This window comes from Rhinolophus hipposideros, assembly GCF_964194185.1.
Source record: "Rhinolophus hipposideros genome assembly, chromosome: 7".
Taxonomy (NCBI): domain Eukaryota; kingdom Metazoa; phylum Chordata; class Mammalia; order Chiroptera; family Rhinolophidae; genus Rhinolophus; species Rhinolophus hipposideros.
Window position 1 is genome coordinate 26,250,972 of NC_138053.1, and position 13,785 is coordinate 26,264,756.

Consider the following 13,785-nt stretch of genomic DNA (forward strand, 5'->3'; position numbering starts at 1 on the left):
ATATGTTCATATATATCCATAACAAATATTCCTCAAAATATCTCAAAATGTAAAAAAAGTGGACTTTAAGAATATTTCTCCTTTATACTTTTCTATTTCACCCAAATTTTTTATAAATGAAGATTAGGATGAATTATCACTATTATTAGACTACAAACTTATTTTCAAATAAGTTAATTACATTATGAAATTCACAATTATAGTTTTGTTGTTTATTTTGAAGCAGCAAATTTTTAAAACTATATTACCACTAGTAACTACTTCACCTAAATATGTTTCAAATAAGTTAATTACATTATGAAATTCACAATGATAGTTTTGTTGTTTATTCTGAAGCAGCAAATTTTTAAAACTATATTACCACTAGTAACTAATTCACCTAAATATGTTCAATAAATTAAGATCGAACCAACATTCATAACTCTTTGCCACTAAAAAATATCTGACACTTGAAAATCATTCAGTAGTCCAAGAGAATCTCTACATTATTTAGCACTTGCTTTATTTGCTCTGTTTTTATTATAGATAGTTCAGAAGAACATAACAGATCACTAATTAACATTCTGTTGGGTAAAAATGCATAAACCTTTATAATATATGAATACTATTTTGTTATAAATGTAATAATATGTATCCATCTGGCACACTTGTGAATATCCAAAACAACAGTCAAAGATTAGGCTTTTGAAATAATGGTAACAGTAGCACAACAGTAAAATAATAAAAATACACACTACTATTTCAAAGTACAATTCTTGGAAAAAAACTCATGTTTTCTATAAAAAGGCTTTCCAGAATGTACCCTCCACTAGTGCACAGAAGAGGGTAGGTATGATATAACTTTTTGGGTTTAAGACTGATATTCATCATGAAAATTAATCATCATGAAGTCATGATTTGAACTGAAATGAAAATTAATTTGTTGTGCAAATGAATTACTCTCCTGGGCTGCACACACGTATGAAAAGCCTCAGGAGTCCCTGGGGTGATTTATCTTGACCAAAAAATGAGACTCAATTACGTAGAACTATACACTCCAGTATGACAGCCACTAGTCACATGTGGCTATTTACATTTGAAATAATTAAAATTAAACGAAATTAATAATTTCATTCCTTGGTTACACTGTTCACATTTAAACAGCTCCATAGTAATGTGGTTAGTGGCTGGCTACCACACTAAACAGTGAAGAAACAGAATATTTCCATCACTACAGAAAAATCTATCGGACAGTGATAGAAAGTTCTACTGGATAATGCTAGTATAGAGTGTTTTTATGTTTTCTATTGACTTTTATGTCTTCTCCATGTCAGTTTTTTTTTTCACCCTGCCTCCATCAGTTCTCATCTCTCAAGTTTTATTCTTCTAAGCAGAAAATCACACCTACAACGTGTTTCAAATAAATAAATAAGAACTGAGACGGAGCCTCTAAAGATTGCCCACCTAAAAAATACATTTATTTTAGAGTATGTATTTTTAGGCGCACATTTTGGCTACTGAGAGGCCCTATTTGTTCCTTTTGACCTATGCCCGTTTCCAATAGTTTAGCCTGCCAGATTACTGACCTGTAGACACACATGATGACATCACAGAATATTATCATGATGTGACAATATTTGAGGTAGTCAATTAAAAAAACAAAGAACACAGAATACACTCCCAGAAAAATCTATTTACATAAACTACTTTTTCTCCCAGAACAAAAAACACACGTAATAATCTAATTTTGTTTTGAAGACATATCTCTGATTGCATTAAAATCTCACAATTCCATTTAAACACAACCTAACACTCCATAAATGTTGCATATTATGCAAATCTACAAAGAGACTATGATAGCAAAAAAGAAGTGAATAGCTATCTTGGTACATGTACCTTAAATGGGACTCCAATATCCTATCCATTCGTTTGTAAAATGGTCTGGATGTAAAGTAGCCACTCCAATAATGATCGTCTCGGTCAGCATAAGTGAAAAAATCTCCACTTAGAACAGGGAACATTGACTGGCTATTCTTTCTACTTGATGCATCTTCTTTATCCAACGCATCAAAATAATCTGATAAAGTCCCAAACTGTATCTATTAAAAAAGAAAAGAAAAGGTTATACTTCAATTATTCAAATCTACCTTAAAGTGACTTTTGCACTGAAAGGAAAAGTTACTAATAAATATTTAAGATAAGCTTCCAAGTAAAGATGAATATATATACATATATATATGTATGTATATATATGTATATATACGTATGTACATGTATGTATGTACACACATATGTATATATACACATATATACACATGTGTATATACATATGTGTGTGTGTGTGTGTATCTATATAGCTGAGATTTTATAAAACTCAAAAGCAGGGGGAAAAATACTCAGTGACTCTTACTTGCATTAAGTCTCTGATTAAACTAAGAGAAAACTTGTACACCTGAGCAGTTAGAAGAAGAGCTATTTGGATCTACGAACTTCTGGTTCTGAAAACTCCTTCCATATAATTTCAAAATGTGCAAGGATCAGGGCAGGGAATAATCCAGAGATGAAATGAAAGATGGCGGAAACAGCAAAAATAAAAGACATATTCTGAGCAAAATGTTCCTGAGCAAAAAGTTCCAGAAGTCTGGAATAAGAGTTTTGAGAGCCATTAAGTATTTGCATATATCATACGCACATACCCTCCCTTGGTCCTCCCTTCCCCCTAGTTTGCATTCCTGTAAGGGAGAAGAGAGAAACTTAAAGAAAGCAAGTCATTAAAAAAAATGGCCTTTCCCTCTCATCAGGTAACACTGAATAGAGAAGTAAAACACAAAGAGTGACTAGAATTGCAAGGCTGACTGCTCAAACGAAGAGGTCTTTCTGACTAATGATTTAAATTTCCAGTGCATAAATCTATTTTTATAAGACCAAACTATTCTATAAACCAAAAGAAAAACGAAACATTATACCAGACCTTTTAGATAGATATTAAAACATAGTGTTTTAGGAATAAACCAAGAATTCAATAAGGAATGAGTTCCTTTTAATAGAAAGATGCTAATTTTTGTTGTTTCCTACCTTCCACACACATTTGTCTCTGAATCCTTCTGTGTTACAGCTAATAGAGTTCTAAGTGAAATGCTTAGGAACACAAATGGGAAATAATGGTGTAAGTTTTAGCTATCATTTCTCTATTGCAAACATAAAATTTCAACTGGAAATACAGCAATGATATTAGTAAGACAAATATAAGTTATTATAACCTAATTGTGATACAGTCAATTTCGTAATAGCAAAACAGATGATTATCTCTAAATCCTTATGTTTAAATGAAAGTAAAGCAATTTGCAACTATATTTTCTACTCTTACCTTGGCTTCCCCAAATACAGTGTGTGTTGGGCAAGATAATCTATTTGGGCCTCAGTTTCCTCATCTATAATGGGGATAATTATAATATCTTGCATATTATAATTGCAATTTATAGAAAATGTTCAGAAAATCAAATAAGACAAATAATGTGACGCACTTTAAAAAGTTAATAGCAAATAATAAACACTCAATTAGCTAATATTTTAAGTATTACTCAATTATATTACTAGGAAGCAGAATATAAATCAGTATTTGTGTGTATAACCATATAAGAAATGATAGTCACAAATACAAGGAAATGCAGCATTAATTTCACACCCAACAGATACAGATGAGCTCAGGGAAGTATACATGATAATAGTAGCAAAATATTCATGATCTAAATATTTTTAGGTCCTATAAGGGATTTCTATTAGATAACAAAAATCCCTTCCAGTTTCAAATTTTAGGGAACTATGGCATGTTACATAGTCAATACAACAGACTATATGCTTTTAAAATGTTTCAATTAAATTTTGTTATTAGCCGAGATGAAAATATTTCCTATTTTGCAATTTACCAGAACAAAGATTATATAAGGCTTTCTCATAAACTTAATTCAATTTTAAAGAGTTGAACTATAATCCTCTGTTACAGAATAGTTTCAAAATAAATTATTTAAAGTAAGTTTTTCTATAGAGTCTCTTGGTACTCAAATGAAGTAAATATTTGGGACACCTAAAAATACAACCAAATAAAAATACTTAAATGGTTTTTACATTAAAAAAGCAACAAAGTAAATCTTAAGCATAACCTTAATCTTAAACTGCTCTAATAGGACATCACATAGAAAAATTACATAAATTATTAAATAAGTGATGATAGATGGCAAACTGGCTATCTTTGTTAAAACAACATCAATTTTTTAGCCATCTAGATTCAATTACTCCCATTTTTCCTTTCACTAAAAGAAAGTAATAAACTTAAGTGTTCAGCTTAGACAAAGTAACTTTAAATACCCAACCAAGAACCGATACAGTTAAACTATACAGAGAATAAAGATTTTATTTGAAGATATCTAAGAGCAATCAAGGTAATCAGGACTTGAGGGACAAAATGCTGGAAAGGAAATGCATCAAGTCAAGTTACTAGACACAAGGTTAAAATGCAAAAGTCAGCTATATTTTTATGCACGAAATATACCATGATCTTGGATTAGATAACCTAATATTTGTGAAGAAGTTAATAATAGTCAAATTGATCCATAGATTCAAAACAATCCCAATCAAAGTCTCAACAATTTTTTGATAGACATTAAAAACTTGATTCTAAGCCTACAAAGAACTACATAGAACTAGGAATAATCAATGCAATCTGGAGAAGAACAAAATTAGAAGATTTATACTACGAGGTATTAAGATCTGTTATAAAGCTGGAGTAATTAAAACAGTATGAGATTAGTCAAACAGACAAAATTGAATAGAGAGTCTAGACACAGATCCATACAAATGTAGTCTCACTCATGATTAATGAGACAAAGATGACACTGCATTGCAGTGGGGAAAGTATGATCTTTTTCAATAAATGGTGCTGGATATCCATATGGGCAAACATGTACCTTGATCCCTACCTTCACCCGATTTACAACAATTAATTCCAAATGGACTACAGATCTAAATGTGGAAGGTAAATCAATAAAATTTCTAGACAATAGTTTCATAAAAACATAATAAGCACTAACCATAAGGGAAAATACTGTTATGTTAGATTTAATTAAAATTAAGAATTTCTGTTCATCTAAAGATAGCATTAATTAAACACAAGCTACATAGTGGGAGATAATATTTGCATAAATTTTATCTGAAAAAAGACTCAATCCAAAATATATAAAAGAACTATAAAAGGTAAAAAAAAGACAGACAACCCAATTTAATTTTAAAAATCATCAAAAGACTTAAATAGATACTTCACAAAAGGGGGTATGCAAATGGGAATGAACTTATGAGAAGAGGCTCACCCTCATTAACTACCAGGGAAATACAAAATAAAACCATCACATCTATCATAAAGGATAAAAATGGGGGGAAAAAATCTTGACAATACAAAGTCTGAGTAAGGAAGTGAAGCAACTTAAGTTATCATACAATGCAACAACTAGTGCATCTATTTTGGAATAAGGTCTGGCATTATCTACTAAAGTTGAACAGGTGATACTTAACGACCAAAAAATTCCATCTTATTTTATACCCACATATACTCATACACATGTATACCCAAACATGCACAAAATGTTCAAAGCAGCTTAATTTATCATAGACAAAAACTGGAAACAACCCAAATGTCCATCAACAATAGGTATCTTTATCAAATGAATACTAGAGATATTATACAGCACTAAAAAAGAATGAACTAGTTCTATACGCGACAAATGGATGAATTTCATAAACATAACATGGAGCAAAGAAAAAGCCAGACACAAAATAACACAAGCTTAAGATTCTCCTGTTACAAAATTTAAGAAGAGGCAACATGAATCACAGTCATAAGAAGGGAAAATATGGTTACTTTTGCAAAAGTTGGCAATGATTTGAAGGTCATCAGAAGGACTCTTCCAGAGTGCTACCAGTGCCCTAACTTGATCTGGATGGTGGCTATACGGGCGTTTTTAACCTTAAAAAAACTATCTGTACACTTATGATTTGTGCACGTCTCCTATATATGTGATACTTCGATTTTAAAATTTACTTTACAAAAATTGTTCTAGTGTGCAAACAGAGAAGGAAATTAGTAAAATATTAAAATCAGGATTTAATTCTTCAGAGTCAGCTAGCAGATCTTTTTATGGACCTCAAAAACATTCCCCAGGAAGGCATATTTATAGATAAGATACCCACATACATACGCCCTCCTCTAATCAAATGTTCATGTATGAGCTTCATCTTTGAGGAGATTACAGAGATGATTTAAACATAGTCCCAATGCTCGGAGTTCATAATCTGGTAGAAATTCAGTTGTAAGTATCTTGAATAAATTTGACATTTTATTTAAGTTTATCTACTTGACACTATTTAAGTTTACTTAATAAACTTGAATTCTAGCTACATAAATGAGGTTCATTATCAGCTGTCTAATTTTCTTTTTTAATTAAAATTTGTTGAGGTGACAATGGTTAGTAAAATTATATAAGTTTCACGGGTACAATTCTGTAATACAAAATCTATATATCGCACTGCATGTTCACCACCCAGAGTCAGTTCTTCATATTTGACCTCCTTTACCCTCTTCTACTATCCGCCCCCCACTTTTCACCCTCTGGTAACCACTGAACTATTAACATCACTTCTTTTCTACAGTATTTTCACAGATTTTTCTACTGTCTGAAAGTTAATATGTGAATACAATAAACATGTTAGATAAGTAATTTTCTCATGAAAGGTCTAATATGTGAGTCTTATTTAAATCTTGACTCACAGAAAGCATCTATTAAAAATGCTTTGATGAGATCAGGACAATTTGAATTTATTTGGATATACGTTATTTAGTTATTGTTAATTTTTAATGTGATAATGGTATTATGATATATATTTTAACAGAGTCCTTATCATTTATAGATAAATACTGAAATGGTTACAAATGCAACTATGTGACATCTGAAATTTGCTCCAAAATAATCCTGGGGAGGGGGTGAGATGACAGTGGGACACAGCTGAAATAAAAGTGACCTTGAGTTGATGAATGTTGTACATGAACCATGGATGGAGGGGGGTGAGATGGGGTGTATTTGTACTATTATCAAAACTCTAGGGTATATTCTGTGTTATTCTCAAAATTTTAAGGTACACTTTAAATTTTCCCAAACAAAATAGTAACAACTATAGGCAAATAATTAATTTTAAAAATCTCATCTAAGAAAAATGCTAGTGTGTTCTCTGGACACAAGACATTTGTTTGCAAAATTCATGACATATTCATCTGCATCTGCCAGTCACACTAAATCATAGGATGGCATTGTCATAGAGAAAGAACAAACTGTCAAATGCTAGTAGAAAAACAGGATATCACTGAAAAACGAACATCACAACTTAGTATAATAGGCATATGTTTTCAACCACATAAAAGTAATGGCACTCTTATCTTCATGGAGTGGTAGGAAATGGGAAACTTTGGAAATGGAACTAGAGTACAAGGTAATTTTTTCTCTTAATAAATTACACTTTTACATAAGAACTACATATTTTAAGGATGCAGACAAACTAAGGCTATTATGTTTAGCCTCATATAATAGTGAAGGCTCAACTTCAAATACAGTACGTATTATAATTAAATATTTTCTCATTACCTTAACATTATATTGAGGTTGAGAATTCATATAATCAAAAAGCAGCTGATAATTCTTAAACTGATGGTCCCATTCCGTGCGTTCAGAGTAGCGGAAATCATCTCCTAGTGGGGCCAGGAGAACTGTGGTACGGAAAAGCTTTGACTTCTTTCGGTACTGATCTAGAAGCATCTCAGCCCTTCAAAAGAAAAAAAGGAAAATACATACAAGTAGTTAGAAAAGAACAAGGGGGCAACTCATTAAAAAGTGTATCTGTTAAAATAAATTACTGTATATTTTACCTATATTCTGTTAGTATGATTTATGAGGCAGTTTTTAGAACTGTCATGCTAATTTTCATTACCCATTAAAATATTCAAAAATTCTTATCAGAGATTAAAACTTAAGAGTTTTCCAAAGGATTACCCTTAGAGAAATAAAGTCACCTATCAACTTTGGCATATAATTATTGGGGGCGTTATCAATGCTCCCATAAAGGCCAGCCAGAGAGATTGGATCCCAGATAGGCTGTGTTTTAAAATAATTTAGTCAAAGAAGACAATAAGGATTTTTCATTTATATGAACTTTGTAATATTCCTTTCTCTAATTGAATCTAAAATTGCCTGATTAAACATAAAAAAGTATATTTTTTTGAATGAAACCAGTTATAGAACTGTATTTCCTTTTCTAAAGGAAGAAAATCAACTCACTACCTGTCATCAATAATCTGAGTATCTGTCATGCTGTCCTTCTCTATACAGATCAACAGATAAAGCTTAGGAGTTGACTGAGCTATTCTGGTTTACCTCCCTGGGCTCTAACCCATGACTCAAAAGGTCAGCTAAACACAATGCGCTAATATGTTTTTATTTCATATTCTGCAGAAAACCCTTTGGGAAATCCTGAATTGGGCACCATTTGAGGAAGTCTGAAAATACAAATCAAGAGCAAGGGCATGTGAAGATGAAATTAAACAAGCACATGAACTAGAGTAGTTATCCATGTTTATAATGCCAAAGCTTAAGAAATTAATGATAAATGACAAATATGCTTTTTACCCAGTATTCCAATTTTCACTTCAAGGATTATCCACCCATCAGTACATTCCAATGTACAATATAAAAACTTATCAAGAAACTCAAAAAACATTAATGACAGAAAGAGGCATTTTATAGAAATTACGAACAAAACATTTAACAAATTGAGAATTTTATATGATCTTTTTATACTGATAGTCTCTGAAATTGCTTTTTAAGTATTAAATTATTAGCAAAAATTTAATAACTTGATAAAATATAACTGTAATATTCTTATATAACATAATACTTAGCTTTCTGAGATTAGCATTAGGAGAAAGTACTTAATTTTTACTAGTAATTTACTAATATTCTATGTTTACCAAAAACAATTTTAGATTATTACTTACATTAAAAAAACATACATACAATGAGAATAATCACATAAGACCAAAAGAAATAATAGAAAAAAATATATATATGTATATAAATTACAAATATAAGATATACTATGACTAAGCATTCAACTACATTCCTCAGGCAACCAGCATAAAAAAAGGATATGCAATCATTTAAATGCATCCCAAGGTTTACTACTAGATATACCGTATCTTGCATGTATGTGTATAAAATACATGAAAGGAAAGGAATCACAAACATTAATGATATGCCTTTTCCATTCAACCTCTATCTTAACTCTCAAACTCCTGCTCAGAAACTGTCAACACTGGGAAAACCAATTGACCAACCTACACCACCTGGCAGGCAGTAGATATTAAATACAGAGGGTGCCAAAAAATATATATACACATTTTAAGAAAGGTAAAAAACTATTAAAATTGTAATACTCAATACATACTGATAACAAAAGATGAATACAAGTCACTCTTGACTTCTGCCTCTATAAGAGGTGCTCAAAGTGGTTACCATCAGCATCCAGACACTTCTGATTACGATGAACTACTGCTTGAGCAACGCTGAGCAAAGTGTCCACTTGTATACATTTTTTGGCACTCCCAGTATATAGTCAACTAATGATGAATGAATTAACCTACATCACATTTGAAGATGAGCAACTGCAATTTGCTCTTCACTTAGTCTACTAGATAAGAAATGTACACTTAACTAGAACCAAGAAAAAGAAATAATTCCCTGAAATATGAAATCATCGGACATGTAAATCATCATCATATTAAAATACATGGTACTAGACCAAAAACCGAACTTGATGAAGACTGGTATTTATTTACAAAGTAGAGACACCTGCTGAACTGAACGTATTAAATGTATCACCTGTATATTATAAATATTTCATTTCCTTTTGGGTATTAAAAAGGCAAGTTCTGCTAAGCTGTTTTTGATCTCTATTTATCACAAAGTCAAAAGGAAGCTGATATTTAGATGGGAACTAACCAGCAGGGTCAAGATTTCAAGACATACAAAAAGTTTTTAAAAAATCAACATAAATATTACATATATTCATTCATCCTATGTCCTCAGGTGTCTGGAAACCACTCTCAGAATCATTGGAACTGACTGATCACAAAGCACATTCTTAGAGGGCAATCTTTGAAGAGTTAGATCACACAGCAAGAAGCTTACACAATATAGCTCTCGGGAACTCTCTGCAGTAGCAAGAAAAGAAAAAGAGGGCCTCATAATACCTATGGGTGCACTTGGACTCCAAAGGGAAGCATTTGGCTTTCAAGCGGTTCCCTATCCCTGACCACTTGAGCTGAGAGGAGTAGTGTAAATACCCGATTCAGTGAAAAACAACTATTTTCCCAAGTAGACAGGCAAACTCCCCCCTTCCTTTTCACTGTATCTTGTACTACGTAATATACTGAATTATTCTCTCATGTCTAACACACCTAACCCCTGAAAACAGGCTGTTCAATGTTCCTCACCAATTCTCACCACTGTAGGAACCAAGAAAGTGAAACCAGGCTGATCTCTCATCTTAGACAGTTTTTCAAAACCGTGAAAGTCAGATTTTGATAGGAAGAGTCCATGGCTTCAAGAAGGCTGCCATGCTAAAATCCTTTTGTGTCTGCCACAGTGAAAGGTTCACACTAGAACATTTTATTTATGACATACAAGGACTCCCTCAAGGCAAAGAGACCCAATTTCACCTTCCTCCTCACACATAGTTTTTAAAAAGCAGTTTTTTAAATAAATAGATTAGTCTACTAGACTACTAGTCTACTAGAGCACAGTGCAAAGATCTTACTTCATTTGAAAGGCTGTATTATTTTTCTGGCAGAGTTGAGTTGCTTATACGTGCATTACAACACCATGTTTTATTTTAATGCATTACAGGCCACTATTTTTAAGTGGAGATATTAAATTTTAAAAGCACCTAAATTAGAAGGTAACTTGGTTTAATAATTCCATCACTAGCATAATTTCCTTTTAAAAAATGACTCATTCCTTTGTTTTTATTTAAATATCTTTAAGTATAAATATTCCTAATTAAAGTTTTCTGTAAGTGAAGAACCTCAGAAAGATGCAAAGATGTATATTCATCAGGGTTGGGCAGCATTCACTATTACTGAAATTGCTATGAAAACCAGACAACTACACTCTATGTGTCCCATTTCAATAAATACGTTGCTTTTCTTACCACTTTAAATATGTTGCTTTTCTTACCCCTTTATACAATAGAGACCAGAAGTTATATTATTAACAAAAGTATATGAAATCAAACACAGGCTTTTATAATGAGAGCAAAAGAAATGGTACTAACAGTGCGTTTTAGGTTACCCATTGTATATTGACCTACTATTGTTCACTTTCCATTAAGTCATAACATGTAAGATGCATCGTTAAGGCTCTCATTTTTAAGTTGCTTTAGATTCGGTGTGAATGAATATCTTGAACGAGGATAATGTTGGCTACTGAAGCCCCTTGTTCAGCTCTTCAGCAACAAGCAACTAACGCTTGCTTGTTCAAGATGTCTTATGAAATGCGTATTTTCATACCTGTTTTGGACATTTCCAGGGTATATTGTTTCTGGGGGGACTCCCCAGGGACAACCGAATCTGCCTCCAGGAAGTCGTTTAAAATCAAACTGGCAGCATATTTTAGGATCAGGTCCACAAGTGTGAGGAATGTCATAGCTGTAGAAGGGCATCATGTGGCAAAAAATATCTGTGACAGATCCCAGATCTAAAATAAAGAGCCAACAGACAAACCTGCATTTATAAATTTCATTTTCCCAAAACTATTCAAAATGCCAGTACTTTATACATACATAATGTAAGCTCTGCCCGAAATCAACAACCCCTTTAATTACTAGGACATATACCCCACAGCACTGAATGACAACCAGCCTGAAGGGAAATACTCATACCTCCGTCTCTATCTACCTCTTATATCTAAACTTAGCAGAGACAGAAAAGCCCTGTCATGAACCAGCATCTGCTGACCTGGAAGGATACAAACTGAGCAGAAGCAAAATTTATAACCAGCTTAACCGAAATTATGGTGGTGTCCATCCCTGGCTGCCAGCTCCTGCCACACTGTTCCCACCAGGGGTAAGAAAACACACTGAGAGAGACCATTAGCTGCAGAGTCTGGGTGAGAAGAGAGGAAGGGAGTAAACAGGGTAACTGAAAGAACAAAGGAAAAAAGGAAGGGAGGGTAGCTTGTGAAAATACTGGGTAAGTTCCTATCCACTTCTTGCAGTTAGAAAAAGGAAGTACAACCAGGAGAGTTCATGGAGTTTCCCCGATGTTGACCAATAAAGAGCCAATGGGACTTGTCACCAAGAAAGGAACACAGAAAAAATAAAAGTAATTTTCAAAAACGAAAACAAGAATAGAAACAAGCAAACAAAAAAGATAGAGAAAACTGATTCCTGATGCAGAATTATTTTAATTAAAACAGCAATGCCAGCATGTGTTGATGTACTTGCCCTTGAGTTCAGAAGCCAACGACCAAGTGAGATTGGAGGGCTTAACTAGGAGCTAAAAGTGGTTCTCTTTGTATGAGCCTGACCTGCAAATAGCTCTCCCCCTTTAATTATTACGGATTTCCAACTTTCAGGAATGAGTATGCATTGCTTTCATAATAAGACAAGACAAAAGAAACAAGAAAAAGCAACATTTACATTTTAAAATGAAAATAACTGCTTCATTAAGAACACACAAAGAAGCTCAACTTCATTCCAAAACACAGTTGTAAAGCAGCATATTTAAATCTATTGGATAAGTTCTAAAATATTTCAGTTTTGCCTCACACTCCATTTAGTTTAAATAATTATTATGTCTTTGCCAAATGTTAAAGCTATTATCATCTGTATTATTTCTGTGCTGTCAATTGTTTTTTCACTGAATCACATTCATTAGTGTGACACCATGGATGCTGGTCACTAATGCTTGCTATCTACACAGAGGTTGTCACAAGTCCCAAAACTAACGGAACTCTTCCTCCTCCTTTCTTCTGTGCTCAAGGACTTTCTCAACACCCCACTGTTTCTCCTCACACCATACTATTTAGCGGCTCATTTGCACATTTCAGTTTATCCGCTGCATTTGGTGTTGTCTTTCATCAAATTGGACTAATTTCCTTATAGCCAAAGATGTTTTCTATACTGCTTACTAACATAGTACGAACTACAGAAAAGTACTTGGTAATTTCTTGATGACTAATATTTATGGGCAATTTGAATGTAGGCAATAGTTTAAGTAGGACTTCTTCAAATTAACAATCCTTTTTTTTTTTTTTTAATTAGCATGCCCCTTTGCATTTGATCAAACTATACAGGATATAACCCTCTACAAGTTCTTGTTTTCCCTACAGGTTTAATTTTCCAAAATAAAGTATAGCTAATTTATCTCCTTATTTAAAAAACAGCAGTACATACAAGAAAGTTACTATCAAGATTTACAAATGATTCTTCTGAAACACTTTAAGAGGATTTAGATTACACAGGAAAGCAAGTACGATGCAATACAGTAATTTTAAAACATTGTTTTAGCAATTAAGTCCCTTTTCCAAATGAAATGTGATTGAGGATTCAAGACTGGGAAGGCAGTGTATGCCGAGGGTTAGGAGGCCAGGTTTCAGAACTGCACAGAACTGGATTCAAATCTCGGCCTCATACCTTCTACCTCTATGACTT

At 32.7% G+C, this 13,785-nt stretch overlaps 1 protein-coding gene across 2 annotated transcripts in view; it reads right to left on the minus strand.

The window, feature by feature from the left end:
• Positions 1-13,785, minus strand: part of MAN2A1 (mannosidase alpha class 2A member 1) — a 166,153-nt gene that overhangs the window by 84,994 nt on the left and 67,374 nt on the right. For both annotated transcript variants that reach the window (XM_081054556.1, XM_081054557.1), the window contains exons 7-9: positions 11,642-11,828; positions 7,665-7,842; positions 1,876-2,078 (exon numbers count right to left, since the gene is read on the minus strand). In XM_081054556.1, coding sequence (XP_080910682.1) covers positions 1,876-2,078; positions 7,665-7,842; positions 11,642-11,828 — 568 coding nt within the window. The remainder of the gene's footprint in view (positions 1-1,875; positions 2,079-7,664; positions 7,843-11,641; positions 11,829-13,785) is intronic.